Source organism: Notamacropus eugenii, chromosome 2 (genome assembly GCF_028372415.1).
Source record: "Notamacropus eugenii isolate mMacEug1 chromosome 2, mMacEug1.pri_v2, whole genome shotgun sequence".
NCBI classification, from domain to species: domain Eukaryota; kingdom Metazoa; phylum Chordata; class Mammalia; order Diprotodontia; family Macropodidae; genus Notamacropus; species Notamacropus eugenii.
The window spans coordinates 467,288,625-467,310,775 of NC_092873.1; the positions used below are offsets into that span (position 1 = coordinate 467,288,625).

A 22,151-nucleotide genomic window follows, 5' to 3' on the forward strand; every position below is an offset into this window, starting at 1 on the left:
AAAAAAATCACTTTTCTGGTTCTGTTGAAGATAGACTGGAGTAGTAAACCAATTAGAAAGTTAAAGTGAATAGTCCAGGAGACAGGTGATGAGGGTTGAAACTAAGGTGGTGATTATGTGACTAGTAAGGAGAAAATACATTTAAGAGATGTGGAAGAGGAAATGGCAATATACTCAACAAGTTATTGGACATGTGAGGTGGGGGGCAGTGAGCAGTGGAGGACAGAAGGATAGGGATGTCCTTGACAGAAAAAGGCAAGTTCAGAAGAGGGATGGGTTTGAGGAAATATAAGGAACTTGCTTTTGGAGATATTCAGTTCGGCATATTTATAAGATATCCATTTTGAAATGTCTAACAGGCAGTTAGAGATCCAAAATTAGAGCTCAGGAGATAGTCTCAGGCTGGATATATAGATCTGGGAATCATCTACATAAAGATAATTAAACCTATGGGAGTTGCTGAGGTCATCAAATGTGATAGTGTCAGGAGACAAGAGAACAGAGTCCAGGATGGAGCCTTGGTTTTAATGCAGTTTTTAAGTAGCTACCATTTGACAGGTAAGGTGCTAGGCAGAAGAGATATTAAGACAAAAAAATTAAAGAAGTTCTACCATCCAGGAGAAGAGGTTCTATAGATGGAGGTAATATGAATATATATCACCCTGCCTTTACCAGCCATTTAATAGGTTATAAATTTGTTTAACCCAAATTTGCCCCCTTTTATCCACAAAAATAGCATAAGAGACTTTGTCAAGTGTTTTAATAAAAGTTTAAGGAACTATATCTATAGAATTTCTCTCAATGATCAGTTTAGTAAGCCTGTTCAAAAAAGGAAATAAGGTTAGGCTGGTGTGATACATTCTTGATGAAGATGTTATTTTTTTATGCTTATATAATAAATACAAATAAATAAGTTTAAGTACCTCCAGACATATACTGAACACATATGGTTCATGTGACTCTGGGCAAATCACTTTACCTTTCAGTGCTTTAAGCCACTCTCGAAGAATAAAAGTTAAGGGCAGCTAGGTGGTGCAGTGGATAGAGCACCAGTGCAGGAGTCAGGAGGACTTGAGTTCAAGTCTCACCTCAGACACTTGACACTCACTAGTTGTGTGACCTTGGGCAAGTCACTTAACCCCAATTTCCTCATCCTGGGTCATCTTTAGTCATCCTGATGAATATCTGGTCACTGGATTCAGATGGTTCTGGAGAAGTGAGTCTGGTGACCTGCACAGCCCTCCCTCACTCAAAACAAAGTCAAGTGCAAGTCATGCCATTATTTCTCTGATGCATGGTCTTTGGCAACGAAGGATGAACACACACACTAAGAATAAAAGTTACCAATTGACATTAGTAAAGGAAGCTTCCTCTGGGGAGAAGTTCCCTAAATCATAGATTTAGTACTATTCTGTATCTTGAATAGCTGGCTCAATGAAACTTGAAATGAGGTCTCCAGTGGAGTGCCCTAGAGCTCATGCTGGGTAACAGCTTTATAAAAGAGTTAAAGACAAAGATTAAATCCTTACCAAAATTTCAGATGATACAGAACTAGGGAGGATACAACACAGTGAATGAAAAGAGACAGGATTCAAAAAGATCACAACAGCCTAGAATTTTGGAATGAAAATTAATAAGGATGAATGGATGGATGGATGAATGAATGAACAGAGGGTTCTGGAAATCAGTTTCACAAGGAATAATAGGCACAAGTGTCAAAGAGACAAATTTAAAATTGATATTGAGAAAAAATATCCCAACAATTTAAAATATTCCAAAGCAGATTGAGTTACTTGGGAAGTAGACGGTTCTTCTTTGCTGGGGGTCTTCAAGCAAAGGCTGGATGAACCATAATAGTGGAAATAAATTTTGGGTAAGGGTTGGGCCAAATGATCTATAGGATTCCTTCTAACTCTGAAATTCTTTAGTCTTTCTTTCACGTAGTGGCCCTTTATACACCTGGAAAGTAAGACCCTGCCACTTCCAAGTCTTCTTTTTCTCTAACCCTAGTTCCTCACATGGCATGATATTGAGCTTTTCACTACCCTGTTTCCACTACAGTTTATCAATATCTATTCTAAAATCAAACACCCCTAAAATGTTTTATGACTATAAATTTTTTATTCTTATCTGATTTGACTCATCTTTTCTTTTGTCAATGGATTTAGATTTAGAATTGGGATTAGATTTAGAAATGATCCAAGGACAAGTTGATTAGTGCCTGGCACAAAGCAAGTGCTTAATGTTTAATACTATAATATTTTTATTGTTTTGTTAATAGTTATTATGATATATTATTATGTTAATGATCTGTCATGATGTTCCATTCCATTAAGGTCCAAGAACCCTCTTAGGCCATCTCACTTTTTCTGCCAGTTCCACAGCGCCTGTGTTACTTGAACTCCTTGAACTCTGTTGCACTGCTCTCCTGGCACCACTTGGGTCACCCACATCTTCAAAGGGCTGGCTTTGCCTGTGTACCTTTCCACTGTGCTCCAGATACCATCTTGGGCTACCTACTGGCCTGCCCTGCTGTGAAATTCTATCTATACCACACATGGCCTGCCTTGCCTGAACAGTTCCCAATGTATCCTCTTGGACTGCCTACAGTCACATAGGGTCTGTCTTGCCTATATGCCCTTCTATCAAATTCTGAACCCCCCTCTCAGCCCACATATGGGTAAACAGGACTTGCCACTGGAAACTCACATTCCTCATTTTCCTCCCCTACCAGGTGCTTTTTAGCTACTCATTGCTGCCTGATGCCTTGGGACAATTCTGTCCAAGCATGAACTCCTGCGGACAATGATAACCAACTTGAACTCATTTCCTAAACAAATGCTTAACCTAATTTTACCCTGTCACACCCTGACCATTTCAATGATTCTGGATCCCTGGTTGCCATTTTAAAAACTCTATTTTCTGTCTCCCATTGATCACTCCTTTATTGCCTTCCTATCCGATTTACCACCTGGTCCCCCAAACTCCCATCTTTCAACCTGAGCTCTCTGGAATGCTTGCTCCACAGGTAACAACACACTAGATTTCATCTTTAAACTTTTACTTTCTTACTCTTTCCATCTTCTGACACTCAGTGAGATTTGGATAGTTCCTGATGACATAGCTTCTTCCCCTGCTACCCTTTCCAGTACTGGTTTTACTTTCACTTACATCTTGAGCTCTCTGGTTAATGTGGAGGAGTTGTTTTATGACTTGCTTACCATTACCATTTCCAGACCCTCCTTCTACCACTGTCTCTCAGTAATCTCTCCCCCTCTGAGGCATGTTCAATCCTTATTTATAACCCCAAAAGATCTTGATAGTTATTGTCTACAGACTTCTAGGATATTCTCCTTCCTTCCTAAATGTATCTGATGCCTAGGTCAGTCTTTGATCCTCTCCAACTCCTACTTATACCAGATTTACCATACATAGTAAAACTCCTGTAAGTATCCCAACCTCCCAATTCTTCACATTATTCATTTACCATGACCTACTTCTCCACTTCATCTCAGCTACACACAGACATCACCATAGCCTTGATTTTGTCATCATATACAAATGTTCTACATCCATGTTCAGGAACCATGAAATTCCTTTATCTAATCATAATCTGTTATCATTTCACTCTTCCCTCTATTGTATACCCCCATGGTGATTTTTAATCCTTCTACCCCTCGCTCTTTCCCAGACTATGAATGGCTATGCTCTCATCACTTGATGGGAAGTGACTTGACCTCTTGGTGAAGCAGTTCAATTTCTACACTGTCTTTTTCTCTCAATGTGCTTCTTTATCCTACTGAATACTTTGTCATGCCAAACTCCTACTGCGGATCACACCCACCATCTTCTGACTTCACATCTATTTACACGTTGCTGAACAAAGCTGGAAAACATCATTATAATATGCTGACAGGATCGACTACAAGCTCATGTTACAAAATTTCAGCTTGGCCTTCTATGAAGTGAGTGATCCTTTCAGATCTCCCTAACTGATTCACTATCCCACTTATCACAGTGCAGGTGCCAGGCTCTTTCATCTCTCTTTAAATTCCTCACAGCTTCTTCCCTACCCCTCCATTCCCTCAGCTGAAGACCTTGCCTCCTAAGGTCACCAGCAGAGGGCTCACACTTTTCCCTGTCTCACATTACTCAGATGCCTCCTGCCACCATCTCCCCTCTCCACTCCTGTTTCACACGAAGGTGTGGTTCTCCTCTCTGCCAAGGCAAATCCCTCTACATGGACAGATTGTTCTCTTCTACCCTTTCCCCTCTCCAGGAGACTACCCTCTTTATTATCCTTACTCTCCTCCTTGCCTTTAATCTCTCCCTATCCAGTGGCCACTTCCCTCTGTGCTCCAAGATACTCATGTCTCCCAGATCTTCAAAACACCCTCACTTGATTGACCCATTCTACAAGTTGTCTGATACCTCTATTGCTTTTTGTCATTAAAATACTTGAGAAACTGTCTTTAGCAGGTGCCTGCATTTCCTTCTCTTTCACTCTCTTAATTCTTTGCAGTTTGGTTTCCAAGCTCATCCATCAACTTGAAACCATTCTCTTGAAAGCTGATAATGACTGCTCAATGGCCAAATCTAAGGGCCTTTTCTCAATCCTCATACGTTTTGCCCTCTACAGCCTTTGACATTGTAATCACCCTCTTCTCCTTGATATTGGATAGTGGTCCCGTGTGACCACTCTTTTTCTGTCTTCTTGGTTGGATCTTTATCCACATCATACCCACAAACTATGATTGTCTCCCACAGAGTGATATCCAAAACTGAACCTATCTTTTCCTTCAAACCCTCCCATTTTTCTAAATTTCCTGTTATTGTCAGGGGTATCACCACACCCCCAGTCATCCAGGCTTATAACCTAGTTGTCATGCTTAATTCCTCATTCTCTCTCACACCCTATATGCAATCAGCTGTCAAGTCCAACAGTTCTATCTTTGTCCTATCTCTCACATATATCTATTTTTCTCCTCTGATACTGCCAGCACTCTCCTGGTATAGGCCCTCATCACCTCATGCCTGGACTACTAAAGCTGCCTGCTGTTTGGTCTCCTGGCTTCAAGTCTCTCTGTGTTGCAGTCCATCCTCCACTAACTTTTCAAACTGATTTCCTAAAGCACACTTCTGACCATATAGATCCCCTTCCACCATTCAAGCAACTCAAGTGGTGCCCTCTTACCTCTAGGAGCAGATATAAAATCGTGTTTGGCTTTTGGTATTGGAGTTGTGGTATGTGGTGATATTAGGATGAAAAGGTTATGTCAATAACGTAGAAAAGTGCAGTGACACAATATATGGTAGCTCTTTTTATTATCTAGTTTCCCTATCAAGTTAAAAAGAATTATGTCAATATGTGGCTCAATGAAGCCAATGGGGTGTGTGTGTGTGTGTGTGTGTGTGTGTGTGTGTGTGTGTGTGTGTATAATATGTGTATATGTTGTATGCATATGTATGTTCTGCCTACCAGGTCTGTCATGGTGCCTTGCATGAGGCACAAATATATGTCAAAAGAATGTCACTAATGGGTTCCAAACAGGACTTGCTTCAGCCTATTTATTTTATTCCCAGAGTATCTGAAAGGTAAGTAAGTAGGGAAACAGAGTCGATGTTATAAGTCTATCACTGACTCCCCTTCTAGAAAATCTGATGAGTAGTCAACCTGCATACAAGGAACAAGACTACAAACCTGCTAATGTCTACTCTTAATTCTCACCTTTACTTCTATACAAAGTGGAAAACAAGAATTGCTAAAAAGGAAACTATTTTCTTTGTGAGATTAGATCCTTAAAAGTTGAATGTCTGACAATTTATGGTTTTAGTTTAGCTTTTATGCAACTAAACTACCCACTGTAGAACTCCAATAGTCACTATATATCCAATTAAGTTTCCTGCCTCAATGTGCCCTAGACAATATATTTCTGACCTGAAAGAACTGTACTGGTCATATTGCTGCTTATTAGATATATATTTTGGTCACAGATATAAAATTTTAATTGTTTAGGATTATAGGCCATTTTGAAAATATTCACATCACTTGCCATGGGCTTCCAAATCACTTCACTTATCTGGCAGTGTTAAGGAAAGAAAACAAAAAGTTTAGAGTCAGAAGGGATCATAAGAAATCAACTGGCCCAATGCTCTTGTTTTATAGATTAGACAAATAAGGGTCAGAAAGGCAGAAATGACTTGCCAAAGGTCACACAATAAATTAGTGGCAGAAATGAGATAGGAATGAAATTTTTCTTACTCCCAGGAGTTCCACTAGGAATACCTGGATAACACCTTTCTCAGTTAAATAAATTTTCCAGATAATTGAAAGTTTATACCTTTAAATGTTGTTTTCTTTTACAATATTTGATGGAAATCTTTCTAAAATTTATTACACACCTCTATTTTCTTAGAAAGAACACAATGAACATACCTTTTTTTTAATGATTCTGAATTAATATGTTGAACAATATTCATAGACTGTTGGAACAAGAATGAGTATTATAGACCATCTAGTCTAAACTTCTTGTTTTACAGATAAGGAAAATGAGGCCAGAAGACAGAACTTATTATATTGCTATAACCTTGAAGGGTCATTAAGATATTCATGTCTTTGCCACTCTGCTAAATGTACTCATAGTTTTTCTCTATGTCTTTTATTTTTCTGATATTTTCATTCTTCTGTTGTCAGACATCAGTTTTTGCTACTCTCAGTGCTCTATTTTATTTTATATACAATTATCTGGACAAAGGTCTGAGAGTGATTCGGTCCCTTTTACTGTGCCAGATATGTGTATTTTCTGATGGCTAACTGCAGTTCACAGATCTTTTTTTGTATGTTTCTAGGTTTCTAGTTTGAAGTTGTCATAAATCTCCCAATAAGACAAGTGGGTTATTACTACACCCCTGATATATATATATATATATATATATATATATATATATATATATATATATATATATATATATATATATGTCAGTGATTTATCACTTCCATTAATTTAATTTACAAAAGAAAACATTAACTAGTTTTCTGCAACTTTGTTGTTGAAATATAAATAACTCAGACTAGTTCCTATTTAAAGGATCCACATATATAGGCTTTAGGCTCTATATCTGACTGATTCTAAAGTTGTTATGTTTTAAGGGGTGGGGGCTGGGGGTGGAGATAGTCTTCTCCACACTGTGGTTTCTATTTTTAAAGTTCAGAAGTCAACATTTTTTTCTAACACTCTTTCTGTGTTCTTTTTCACTCCCCCAATTCTAATATGAACTGCCTCTACTTGACTGGCATAAACTAACAATTCTTCAAATAAGTATACACACACACACACACACACACAGAGGTTTGTTTCACTATATTGATTTCTGTTTTAAGCAGGATGATATAAGCAAAGGTAGAAGGGAGGAAGAAGAATACTTTTTCAATGATTAAAAAATTAGAAATGGGATGAGGTAAAGAATGCTAAAGAAAGAGATGATATAATATATGTCTGTAACAGAGAAAGTAAGATGATCTCTTGAAAATAACCTTTGAAAGTATAAAAAGAAATTAAATTTTAGTCCTAACTTGAGGAACAAATACTATACCTGCTTCTGATCTAAAAATCTGAATGCTAAAAATTTCTACTTCATAGCACTACCATTTGTCTGTCTGTGTTTCTGTAGGTCAATCTGTCCATATGGCAGGAAAACAACGAAGTGGATTGAAATGACATCCTCTCTGGACTTTGCTAGCAGATCCCCGCTACCTTCTCACTCTGGCACTCTGGACCTTCCCTTAATGTCTGTGGCCTTCTCATCCCAGAACATCCCTTCATTCCTAAGGTCTCCTTCTTTTCCTCCTAGAAGCTCTATATAGAGGAGGGGCTCCAGTCCAATCCCCTTTCATCCCTCTCCTCTTTCTGACTCTGACTCTCTGGACTTTACCACCATGCCCCCAAGTAGGTTACTCACCTCTCCTTACAACCCCTTTCCAGCTCCCTTTTACATGTGGTCTTCTCTCATTAAAATGTAAGCTCCCTGAGGGTTGTTAGGATTATCTTTCTTTTTGTCTGTATTTCTGTCCCTAGCACTTAGCACAATAACAAGTACTAAGTGATTAATGAGTGCTTATTGATTGACTGGTATATTTCTGGCCCGCAAACAACAGAACAACTGAATTTAAAGTTCAGGTCAATATCCAAAAATCAATGAGTTGATTAAAATTTCCAGCCATAAAATTCTCCTTAACCCAGTTTCTCTTTTTGTTGCACACACAAAAAACTGTAATGTAAAATACTTACATAATATTGACTCTGTCATAATAACTACTCATTTCTATGTGGGGTTTTAAGAGAACTTTCCTCACAGTAACCTGTGGTGTTGGTGATACAAGAATTTTTATCCCCATTCAGTGACCTGCCTAAGAGTTGTTCATCTGGTAAACGTCAGACCCAGAACTTTCCAGGTCCATTCTATCATGCTGTTTCTGAGCAATTCAGCTGGTTAGTTTCTCCATAGGCATTCCTCCAGAACTTCCTAATGGACAAAAAGTTGTTTATGACATTAAAATGGTTTAAGCAAAACAAGTGACAAAGACTCAGAGAATTCTGTTTTCAAATCCTATTTCCGTCCCCTTTTGCCACATGGTTTTGACATCCTCGTGGCTCTGTGTCTGTTGTAGTTCTTGTGAAACAGTACCACCAAGCTCCCTCATAAAGTTGTGGTAGGCAATGGCTAATTAAAATGATAAAACACCAATGTGCAAAAACAAAACAAACAAACAAACAAAACACAAGCACAAAGAAACACTACTTGAATATCATTAATTATTAAGGTGATTCAGACATACCGCAGGTCAAACAATGTCCCTTTAAATGCAAAAACTGCATGTAGAGGTGAGCTAGATGTGATAAGTTAACCTCTGAACCTGGTAACCTTAATGCTAGAATTTGAAAGGGGATTCTACCTCAATGATTCTGGAACCTAGGTTGTACTCTCTACCTCCAAAAGTGGAAATAAGGGCAAGTAATGTAGTCTCCCTCAGAAAGGTAGTAAGGACTTACTGGTACTTTGAATGGTGAAGTATTTGCAGCATCCATGGGTTTCTCTGATGTGCTGGTCCCTGAGATGCTCCGTCTTCGTGGGGACCTTTCTGCTGGTACCTCTGAAAATGACAATGAAAAGAGCAAAAGTGATTAGAAGCTATCAAGACTTTTCCCTCCTTTGATTAAAGTACAAAATCTTTGTTTCTTAGAAATGCTTAAAAACTGCATCACATATCCATATAGTTTGTTCAGTGCTTGTACTATCAAGATTTGTGGTAAGATGAGGCCAAAATTAGGGATATGGCTTACCATGATTTTTCACAAATCTATATAACTTAATGCATTCAAAATCATTTCTAAGTTATACTCAGTATACTAAACACATCATCTACATCTCTCAATGTATCAGTGTGCTCTATCCATTTAGCAATGTAGGAGTTAAGTGCATCAAATGGAACTGCTGATAGCATGAGAAAAAAAAATCAAGTCCAGCGGTGAATATGATTTGGTGATATTTTGCAGAAAGGTCAAAGTTCAGTACCATGCAGATAAAATGATTCGGTAGAGTGCAAATCAAAAGACGAGAGGACTGAAAGCAGTGGGTTGGGTAAAATCATGTCTATGCTTATGCAGATATAAAAATAGATTAGTTTCTCCTGGTTCTCTCAATATGACCTTATGCAGATCTCTGACTGCGATATTCTAAATCTAGGTAAACTGACTTAATAAACTACAGTCTTTGCAGAAGATATGATTCAAATTTAACTGAATTATAATGTACTAAGATGTACGATAATGCACTATTTTTAGATTTTTTGGTAATGACATATCTATGCACATATATACACACCCAAGAGAGATATACTTAGTTATACCTTTATCACAACTGCTTCCCATCTCCAGTTCAACTGACAGACTTAAAGGAATCCAGCTTCTCAGATAACATTAGACTTTCTCAACATGGATAAGAAAAAAAAATCACATCCTAAAAACATTGTCCTGTGTAATCTTCTGGATCTTAAAAAAAGGGAGTAAACTCTTATTCCAAAGGCTGACATTTTGACTCCTGCTGTTCTCCCTTTAAAAGACAGATGCAGCTTAAACTTCCATTTCTGGCCTCCTGGCCCTTGGGATCCGTGCTACTTCCACTTAAGAAAAAGCCAGTTTTTCTCTTGCTCCCTGTCTCTCTGTTTCTTGCTCTTCCCCCTCCCTTTCCACAGCTTGCAGAGAATGCCGCGAGAAGAAACACACAGGACTGCAGCTATTCAATCAATCGTTCCAACTGCATATCCTCATTAGTTACTTTCAGACTATTAAGATACCCAACTGCCAGTGCTTTCCCAATTACAGAAAATTTCATTATATTATTCTGATCTGTAGCAATAACAAACAGTTACTGAAATTTATAACCAGTTAGTGCCAAGAAAACATCATTTTATACTGACACTGTAATGCACACAAATCAACACATCTCCAACCTCACTCCTCCTGTTGATGTTTCCCCCCTACCTGCCTCCACTCCCTCATTCTCCCCCTGGGAAAGCTTAACCAGTAACTTTTGGTATACTGGACACTGATTTCTCCACTACTGTAAAATCTATTCCCTAAACTGTATTAAAGCTTAGCTGAAGTCAAAATGCAAGACCCTTAATTTGTGAACATATTAGATGCCTACGGAATGATGAAATTCCACAGTATTATAAAATTAGGACCAGCTGCAAGTCTTCCAACTTGCCACTAACCATCAGATATTAAATGAGAGTTAATATTTTCAAAATTCAGAATATATAAAGTATAGAGTAGATTACTAGTAAGCCCTGAAAATTTGTGGACATAGTGCAAAGCACTGGATGTAAACAGATAAGCTTGTCAAAGCACACTTAGTAAAATGAATTTCAGACTTCAGGACCATGACTCAGCCCACCACATTGGGCAAGTGTGGGCAAATCAAGGAACTGGAGGTAGAAGAGTTACAGGCAGGGAATCTCATAGAACTGATGTTCCCTGAGATAACTGCCTGAAATGTTAAGTGATCTTTGGGAACAAATCATACTTAGAAATCAAACATTAAGCTAATCTTTTGAGTATTCTTTGGGCAAAATGAAGTTTCAGTTGAAGGCATGATTTATGTTCATTAGACTTATCTTTACAAAAAAAAAGAGTGAAACAAACAACTGCTTTTAACAAAAAGAAAAAAATTCTAGTAAACCCTTTTCACAAAAACCTCACGCTTTATCTAAGTCAATGATAATAACAAAAGTAACTCACTTCCACACTTTTTTCTAGCTATAATTTTCAGCATCAGCAACATGTACAAGATAAGATTAAATGTATTTCCTTCACGATATTAAGTATTTAAAATCACCCTAACTAAATAAGAACCTATACTTCAAACTCCAACATGGTAGGAAGTTAGGCATTTCCAGGTGTTTCAGGGTCACAAGTAATTGTCTCAAGGCATAGATTTTAGTTTAGGTTTCAAGGGAGGAGATAAGCTAGGTTATTCTATAATTTTTAATAATTCCACCTAAACTGGGTAAAGAAGAAAAACTGGTTAGACTTACACAAAGGGTACTAAGAAAGGAGTCCACATTATTTCTCTTTCTTTGCCGTACAAGTTAACATGACAACTTATCTTGAGTAGCCAGCAGGAGATCTCCTTGAACCTTTGAAACACTTAAATTTCTTGATTTTTTCAGAAGATACAAATCAGATAATGGAAAGTCTTCAGAGAAACAGCATCCACTCTTTAACAGTGGAAGAATAAGCGACATCCACTTTGAAATGGAGTAGAGCAGCATCAGCAAGAACACATTAGCAACCTGCTGGATCAGTCACGGGCTAAAGTACAGGACTGCATATTAAATTGGCCCAGCTACCTTTAACTTCAAATCCACAAGCAGAAAGGAAAGTGGCTGCTATGCTCTTAAAGCTGTGTTTTTGCTGAGTCGGAAGGAAAATCTATACCATCTCCACTAGGCCAAAATTAGATAGTTGCCTTGTCTCGCCTCCCTCATGCTCCATACTACTATTGCATTATTTTCACCTGCGGTAAAATCAATGTACCTTTTATAGTCACAGTATTAAATTATAGTTATTCTGTGCGTATTTTACTCTCAGATGCTGAGGCAATAAACAAATTGTCTCGGTGGGTAAATAAAAGTCTGAAACTTCATCATCTACTTAACCCCTGAAATATATGTATATATGTTATCTATACATATACATACATACACACATGTATGTGTGTATATGTTTGTAAACACCCACACATATACCCATCCTCCTGCCTTTAGATTAACTAGAGAAAGAGGTGAATGGTCCGATGGGAACAGTTTGATTTCATCTCTTCATTTCCATTACCACAAAATGCAAACTAGAGAAGGTGACAGCTTACCTCTAGAGATGACAGAAAACTTTCAACACAATTCTAAATCAGATAATGTATTGAATAGAGAAGTCCTTGCTAGCTCCTCTACCAACTCCTTTTCTTCACTGGTTTTCCTATCTTAAATTGGTATACTAAGAGAAGTCATTTAAGAACCTCATGTACATTGTGAGGATTGATGAGATCATACCTGTGAAGCAATATGAGCTTTCTGGAAGAAAGCAGTCCTCTGTATCAACAGGGTGTAACTGAAATGGAATTTCTTCAACATGTACATTCAGCTCCCATTTCTTTTACAAGTTGGATATCTGTGTCATTGTGTTTTTTCTTTGATAAGTGTCACAGGAAGAAAATGACAATTGGACAATTACTGGGACAATGACAATCATGGTAGAAGATCAGTTCGTATAGCAGACATATGTCAGTCCTTCCCCCAGAATTCAAATCTGCACTTCTGGTTTCCATTCCATTTAATCATGAAACAAAAAATAAAAGATTTCTAAATCTCTTGTAAGAAAATATTCTCTAGCTGATACGTCGGTTCTGTATTTTACTCTCTGTCTTTGGGGAACACTAAGGGATTTTTTTAAAGTGGGGGTGGATCTGTGAGACAGAGAAATAAGACCTAAAGTGAAGCACAGAAAAGGATTTACTAAGGCAATGAATGGGAGAGTGAGACAGGGAGTGTGAAATCACAGAGACCTGGTGAGCTTCGCTCTTGCTCTCAACACTATCTTATTTAGAACCATCCAAAGCATGGCTCTAGAACATAAGCCCTTTGAGACTTTTTGGGACCGTTGGGTATATTTTTGATCTTTGTATTCTCAACATCCAGTACAACACTTGGCACATGATAGGTGCTTAATAATTGCTTGATAGGTATTTTATCTCCAGCAGACAGAGGAATCCAGATACTTTATATGTCTTTTTTTTATGGTGCCTATTTTAAATAGATTTTATTCTCCAAGAATGGAATTTCCACTTGTTTACAATAATGATACAGTGTAATGCTGTTCACTTCTCTTCCTCTGCACATATTCAAATATTCAGAATGCTTAGATTTACACAGTAGTTTACATGTTAACTTTTAAACTACCACTGCCTTGGTTACAAATGTGAGTCCTTCAGTTTGGTAAAGTTGTGTGGAATGATCTTTTCTTCTAAACTACTTCAGTAGTGGGTCCAGAAGAAGCACCTACAGATGGGGCTCCTCCACCCCCTGAGAACCAGGCACCCCTCTCCCCTGGGGCTTGTTTCCTGGCACGTCCCCTGCACTCTGGTACAGCTTAGCAATGATGGGGTTGCAGACCCTCTCTAATTCTTTCTGGTGATGCTCAAATCCTTCCTTCTCAGCAGTCTGGTTCTTATCCAAGGAGTTGATTATTTAATTACATTTGTCAACAGACTTCTGTTTGTCTTCATCACCAATTGCCTTGCAGTTTCTCATTCTCTATGGTAGCCTTCATATTGAAAGTATGATTCAAGAGAATTCTTGGAAGACACCGTCTCTCCACCTTGTCTCTCTCAGCCTCCTCAACATCTTTGCTCAGACTACCTTGCCATAAGTGATGATCCTATTCTCCTTGCCTGAAATCTTATCCACAGCAGGAACAATGAACATGATACTTGCTTCAATTTCAAATGTTACTTCAATCTGAGGAATACCCCACGGAAAGGGGGGATTCCTGTGATCTCAAACTTGCCAAAAAATTGTTACTCTTTGTCATTGCTCTCTCACCTTTGTAAATCAGAATAAATACACTGGGCTAGTTGTCTGAGTAGGTGGTGAAGGTCTGCATCTGCTTGGTGGGGATGGTGGTATTACATGTGATCATAACTGTCATAACTCCACCAGCAGTTTCATTTTCCAAGGGAAAGAAGAGTGACATCTCAAAACAGCAAGTCCTACAGAGTCTCAGATTGATTTCCAAACAAGATGGCAGCCTAGACAGCTGCACTATAGGCTATAGTCTCATTAGGATTAAGACTCTTGTTGCATTCCTTGGCATTGAGGAAGTCCTGCAGAAAGTTCTGGATTTTGATGATCCAAGTAGAGGCACCCACCAAGATGGTACCATGAATCTATGATTTATCTAGCCTGGCATTCTTAGGGCCTTTTCCATAGGGTCCAGTGTGCTATAGAAGAGATTAGCATTCAGCTCTTTAAAATGGGCCCAGGTGATAGAGGTATAAAAGTCAATACCTTTGTAAAGGGAGTCAATCTCAATAATGGCCTAAGGATTAGAAGAGATGGTGTGCTTTTCATATTGACAAGTGGTGCACAGATGGCAGACAGCTCTCTTATCCTCACCAAGGTCATTCTTGTGCTTGAACTTATCACTTGAACTCAGCAATGAAATCGTTGGCCATCTGGTTGTTAAAGTCCTCCCCATGCAGGTGGGTGTCCACAGCTGTGGACTTGACTTCAGAGATGTCATCTTCAATGGTAAGAATGGAGACTTCAAAATACCACCTCCAACATCAATGATCAATACAATTCTCTTGGCATCAACCATTTTGTCCAAGCCATAAGCAATAGCAGCAGCAGTTGATTCACTGATGATTTAGTGGAGCACATTAAGACTAGTGATGGTTCCAGCATTTTGATGGTCTGATATTAAGAATTAGATTAGATGAAGTAGATTGATTTTGTGAAGGTCTTCCCAAGGTAAGCTTCAGCAATTTCTTTCATCTTGGTCAAGACCATAAAAGATACTTCTGGATAGAAATTTTTGGTTTCCCTCATGTACTCCACTCATTTCTTAGGCCTATCTGCATCATTCACCACTGTGAAAGGCCAATGCTTAATTTCTGACTGAATAATCAAATCTGTGACCAATGAGACATTTGGCATCAACGACTGTGTAGGTGGGGTTCATTGCAATTTGATTTTTTGCATCATCACCAATTAAACATTTTATGTTGGTGAAGGCGATGTAGCTTGGGACGGTTCTGAATCCTCGGTCATAGTAATGATCTCCATTTTTCCACATTACAAGACTCCCACATAGGAATTAGAGGTGCCAAAATCAATGCCAACTGTAGGTCTCTTTGACATGACTGCTTTGGTGTTAGGGCTCACAGATGACTACTGTGCTGAAAAGACCCTTATAGTTCTTCACAAAGACTTTCACAGAATCACTGAATTTTAGATATGGAAAGAACCTTACTATCGATACAGTCCAATATATACTTGAAAGGAAGACTTTCTGAACCTTCCATCTCTTAGGGTAGCTCTTTCTATTTTGGGGTAGTTTAATTGTTAGCAAGTTTTTCTTGGTATCAGGCCTCTTTACAATTTCCACAGTTTCTCCTGTTATTGTCTTCTGAGGCTAAGGAGAATAAGTCTAAAACTTCTTTCACATGAGAGTCCTTTAAATGCTCAAAGAGAGTCATCATGTCCCCTTGAATCCTGTATCCCTCTTCTCGAGGACAAATATTTTCAGTTCCTTCAACAGGATCGATCCGCACAGGTTAAAAACTCAAAGGTCTTTACCATTCTTGGTTGCCCCATTCTCTATATTCTCCAACTCATGGATGACCTTTGCAAACTGTGGCACCCATAATAGAACACAATTATAGAGAGACTAACAGATAATTCCCAAACCTCTTTGCATCTTAATGTATCGTGAGAGACAATTTTCTCCCTTACTCCTTACCTTAGACCTTCTTGCCTTAATCACTGAATGGGTGTAGCTTTAGTCAATCTGAGACTTATTAAAGACCTTATTTAAAAAAAAAAAAAGCCAAGGTCTCCCACTGCATCCAGGGCCAACTCTAGTTGTCCAGATCTATATCTTGCCACTGGACCCAGATGGCTCTGGAGAAGAAAGTGAGGCTGGCGACTGTGCATAGCCCTCCCTCACTTAAATCCAATTCACTTGAATGTCATGGCATCACCTCCCTGATGCCATGGACCTCTTTGAGAATGATGGTCAAACAACAACATTCTAAGAGAAACATGGCTCATTCAAAACCATTCTCTACAACACTAGTAAGGAACAATCTGCACAACAAATAGCAACTAAGGGAGTCTAGTAAATGAACTCTGATAACCAATTCCATAACAGTTAGGTTTTAGGGAAAATTCTTTCAGTGACTTTATGTTGCATGGGTCCAAAACCAGATCTGGTTTATTATCTATTTGCCAGTCTCAGCTTCCCTAGGCAACCTGACCATAAAGAAAGAGATCACTGTCAGAGAAAACACGCGTTATTAGAAAAATTAAAATTTATTGTTAACTCTCATCCAATATTCAACATTACTACCAAATAGATCCCCTATGAAACACATATTTTTGGTAACCTAATGTTATCATATGGGATTTTCACAACTAATTTACATCTCAGGCTGAAATACTAACTGGCCTAAATAACCCTTACTGTAAGATTTTTAACATTTTGACATTTGAGTATAAACTGTCTCTTATCATTCTTGAATGGATTTATTTGTAACTTAATTCCCTTAAGAACTACGAGCTTTAATTTTTTTTAAAAAAGAGATTGCATTTCATATTTCTTTTGTATTGCCTATAAAATCTAGCACAGTGCTATCAAGGACAGAGTAGGCCCTCAAAAATTCTTGAATAGAATTAAAAAAAACTGTTAATGAATTCATATTCCTCAGCTAAATGAATACAGTCAATTTTACAATGATTTGCACATGTATTAATTGGCTTATGATGATTATGACCCTTTTATAGTTGTTGATCCAAAGGTGTAATTGTACACACTCTTATGAGAGTGCTTATAAATGATAATATTTCTCATCATTTTCTTCTGAGTGGGTTCTAACTGAACCACATCTGGGAGAAGAATGAAGAAAGTTACTACAAACTGGAGATGACGTCCCAGAGAAGCAAAGAAACTCAGATGGGAAGTCCTAATAAGCTCTCAAAATTTGTCAAACAGGAGAGATACCTATTTCTAACATGTTAGCCACAGAGAACATTGGACCTGGAATCAGAAAGTCTTGAGTTCAGATTTGGCCTCAGATACTTATTAGCTACGTGACCCTATCAAGTGAACCAAGTCACCTAACCATTGTTTACCTCAGCTTCCTCTTCTGTTAAATGGGAATAATAATGGCATTTGCCTCTTCCCAAGGTTGTTGTGGGGATCTAATGCACTTGGCAAATCCTGAGATACTGTGTGAATGCTGTGTGTCTTCATCCTTTGTTGCCAAAGAAGACCATGCCATCAGAGAAATAATGACATGGTTTGCACTTGACTTCGTTTTGAGTGAGGGAGGGCTGTGTAGGTCACCAGCCTCACTTCTCCAGAGTTATCTGAATCCAGTGACCTGATATTCATCAGGATGACTAGAGATGACCCAGGATGAGGCAACTGGGGTTAAGTGACTTGCCCAAAGTCACAGTGTCAATGTCTGAGGTAAGATTTGAACTCAGGTCCTCCTGACTCCTGCATTAGTGCTCTATCCACCGTACCACCTAGCTGACCCGTATGAATGCTAGCTGCTATCATCATCACCAATGTGATTATCATTATTGCTACTATTATTATCCACAGTAGCAGTTTCCATCCTCATTTATCTCCCCTTTTCCTGCGAATAATATTTAGTATTAAGAACTTATCCTGGAAATTTATGGTTCTTTAATCATTCCAAAAATGCAAAAAAAAAGTTTTGTTAAATTATACTTAACATAAATTATGTAAGAAAGAAAATTATATAATTTCCAATAATGTGAAAATGAGATTTAAAAATAAACTTAAAAATAAACATTGTAGTTTTGAACAGTTAAATGGAGATATTTAAGACATAAAGTATAGTTTCATGCATCTGAAAATGTTGTCTATGAAGAAGAATCCATCTCCTTTCCCTTGATGTATTCACAGTATTTCTTTTTTTTTTTAAAACTGTCTCCTTTCCTAAGTCTGTCTTTGGTACTTTGTGCACCAGGGAGAAGTTACAGAATATTAATTTACATGGAAGTCTTTTTAGTCTCCAAGTAAATGGAGCACTTAGATTCTGAGAAGTTATCACTTTGGAGGTCTGGATTAGAAATAGTTAAAAGAGGCAATAAGAAGAATACTACATTTGCAGTCATAGGAGCAGTGTTTAAGTCCTAGCTCTGTTGCTTGTTGTCAATGACTTTAGTCAGGTCATACAGGGCAGTTAGGTGGTACAGTGGATATAGAGCCTGACTTGGAGTCAGGAAGACCTGAGCTCAAATCTGGCCTCAGACACTTACTAAGACCCTGGGCAAGTCCTTAACTTCTGTTGCCTTAATTCACTGGTGAAGGAAAATACAAACCGTCCTTGCCAAGAAAACCCCATGGATGACATGGTTCATGAAGAGCCAGACATGATTAAATGACACAACAATGAAGGCTCCACACATCTCTTCCTAAAGGAAAACCATCAGTTTATCTGCAAATGGGAAAATGGAATTATGTGAAGAAAGAGGTAGTTACTTTTGTCATATTAGTTAACAATATGTCTACATATGTTTAATAATCACCCAAGGAAATATCTAGTATTTTGCTGTATGGAAATGCAACATACCAAAGCTCTACCAATCAAATGTTCTTTTAATACTTCTGTTAGAAGCAGTTTCTTTAGAAATATTTCAATGTTGTTCTCAAAAGGGGAATTCTTCACTCCACTTACAAAATCTTTTCTAGCAATCAATAAAATTTCAACAAAGCATGATAAAAAATTTAACACGCACAACACTGCTTTCTAATGTATTTAAATGTTCACTCATTCATGCAATTGAATTTTCAGCCTGCGCAAAAAAAGAAATGCTCAGGTTCACTCCACTGTGTTCCTGTCCTCCTTCAAGTTAGTGACATTAAGGAGGCAGAGATATGCTATTGACTATAGCTGATTATAAATGGGATAGTCAGTAATTCTGGCACGAATCTGAAATCAGAACTCTTCTATTTTCTTAGAAAGTAGCAGACAAGTACACCAAGAAGTAAAATGGGAAGGAATTGGAAGTACGGTGGTTATAATGAAAAGAAATGAATGGAAGTAGAAATTAGGTTACTCCTTCATGAGTAAAAAGGAGATTTAATGACAGATGAAACTAGCAGAAGAGAAAGACATTCCTGGAAAAAAAGAATGGTTAGATTCTTTTTTTTTTCTTTCAGGGAAGGCTCCTCAGAGGGAATGGAAATAGGAGAGTACTATATTCTGAAATGAAAAAACAAGGTAGAGAGATAATATTCTGCCTTTGTAGAACTGCTATCATGGTAGCTCCTAGGTGCTGCTTTATATAAAGACTTCGGCCACTATTTTCACTAGGACATTTCCTTCTGCTCCTATTTTTTTTTTTTTACTGCTTTAAAGTATATGTACTGGCAGTCACTACCATTCAATTGCTCTAAGAACAAAACCAAACCAAAACCCCCCCCAGAGTCACTTTAATTTCATTCAATTTGTATCAAACTGCTGTATTTCATTCAAACAGTCTTTTTAAGTTAACATGCCCCTGGTGCTTCACTATTCAAGAACTGGCGGCAAGCACAAAACGGTGAGAATTATTAGAGAGGGAAGTCTTGGTGTCTCCTCTTCCTTCTCTTTGCCCCTGTTTCTCTGGCCTCCAAGGCACCACCTGGTTTTTAAAGATTTCCCACACTTGTTACAGACAGAAACCAAATAAATTTCTCTGTAGAAGAGGAAATAGAAGGAGCCCACACTCTAACAGAGAATCACATGAAGATGCTGGAACAATGTTTTAGTCCTGTCAGACAGATGTAAGATACCGTGAAAATGGCTGTTTCAGAGACAACAGCCTCATAGAGGCAGAGCTTGAACAGATGCTTAGAGGATCTACAGTTCTACTATCTTTTTTAAAAGATAAGGAAAAGAAGGCCCGGAGAGGTGAGTTAGGGGATCTTTTGCTGGGCAGAGTTCAGATTGGAATGCAGTCCTCTGGAAAGAGTTTTCCCTGCCCCACACTCAACATTTACAGGGTATCAGTAGCTTGAGATACTAACAGAAACCCAAGGGCCCCTTTAGAAGTCTCCCACGGATGTTGCTGCAGATACAAGAGAAGACAAAAAATTTAACTTAAAGCAGGCCATCATGTGAACCTCTCCTATTTTCTTATCATTTAATAGTTGTATATTTAACAATAGTCACAATATTCATCAGTCTGGAAGGAAACTACTCTAGTGCTCCAATGGATTTGTGATCTCACTGATACTGGTATTTCCTCCAATGATACTGATTAAACCCATTCCTGCACACCCTAAGTAATTTTTGGCCACGAAGTGTTACGGGATTTGTTTGATTTCTCAAATATGATGATATTTGTGAAGGGCTTAGCAGAAGGCCTAGTACAAAGGAGTTCCTGTATAAATGTTTATTCCCACCATTTTCTCTTCCCTCTCTTGATATCTCAAGAAAACCAATAGGGCACATGGACTCTCCACTGGTTACCTATACCTCATTCCTGCCATGTGACCAGTTCTTTTCTCAACCAATCAATTACAAACATTTATAAAGTGTCTAGTATGTGACAGATGGATAAAAGAAGACAAAAGCAAAACAGGAGCTAACTTATAGAAAAATACATTCTAATGTAAGTGATAACCTATCCATATATTGGTGAATATATGAAATACAAACCAGAAATGAGATAACTACTTGGACTGGGGCAAGTAGTTGAAGGGAACTAGGATAGGCCTTGAGCAGCAGCATGTGGTAGCTAAGCTAAGTCTTGAAGGAAACAAAAAGGTAGAAGCGGGGAGGGAAAAGCATTCTGGGCACTGGGGGCAGGCGTTAGTCGGTGAAAAGACAGAGATGAGGTGGAGTGTCATGAGTGAGAAATAGCAAGACCGATCTGAACAGGCTGCCTGGAAGGGAGGAATATGGCATGTGAAGCCAGGTTCTGAAGAGCTTTAAATGCAAAAGAGAGGAATATGTGGTCCTAATGGTAATAGTTTACTGAATGAGAGGGGTTGGTGGTGACATGGTAAGAACTACACTTTAGGAAACTAGTTTGGTGACTGTGTGAGTATATATTGGAGTGGGTACAGATGAGAGTTAGGAAGCATTTATTAAACATTTAATCTGTGCCAAGGACACAGGCTTTCTCCCCACCCCTCTCTGTTAAGCAAAAATAGTCCCTGCCATCAACGAACTTGTGTGTGTGTGTGTTGTGCGTGTGTGTGTGTGTACACCAAATGCAAACAACTATGTATCAACAAGACGTATACAGGGTAAACTGGAAATAATCTCCATGTCAGAGGGAAAGTACTAACAGTAAGGACTGGGAAAGGCTTCTTGCAGAAGGCTGGATTTTAGTTGAGACTTGGAAGGAGTCAGGAGGGCCAGGAGGTAAAGATTAAGGAGAGAATTCTAGGCATGGTGAACAGACAGTGAAAATGCACAGATCAACATACACGAGGAATGCATGATGAGGCCAATGTCAGTGGACAGTAGAGTACACAAGAAAGGAGTAAAGAGTAAGAGGGCTGAATGGGGCTCTGTTATGCAGGGCTTTAGAAGCCAAAGAGAGAATTTTACATTTGATCCTAGAGGCAATAAGAAGCCAATGGAGTTGACTGAAGAGGGAATAACCTGGTAAAATTTGCAGGTTATTCTGAAGGTTAATTTGACAGCTGAGTGGCATAGACTGGAAAGAGGAGTGACTTGAGGCAGAGAGACTAACCAGCAGGCTACTGCAAGAGTCCTGGCATGAGACAATGAGGGCCTGCACCAGGTTGGCCGCAATGTCAAAGGAGAGAAGAGGGTGTAAA

General features: G+C 38.4%; 1 protein-coding gene across 9 annotated transcripts in view; it reads right to left on the reverse strand.

Annotated features, from left to right (window-relative positions):
- RASAL2 (RAS protein activator like 2) overlaps positions 1-22,151 on the reverse strand; it is a 358,420-nt gene that overhangs the window by 66,749 nt on the left and 269,520 nt on the right. For all 9 annotated transcript variants that reach the window (XM_072648552.1, XM_072648551.1, XM_072648550.1 and 6 more), the window contains one exon: positions 9,051-9,151. In XM_072648552.1, the coding sequence (XP_072504653.1) occupies positions 9,051-9,151 (101 nt within the window). The remainder of the gene's footprint in view (positions 1-9,050; positions 9,152-22,151) is intronic.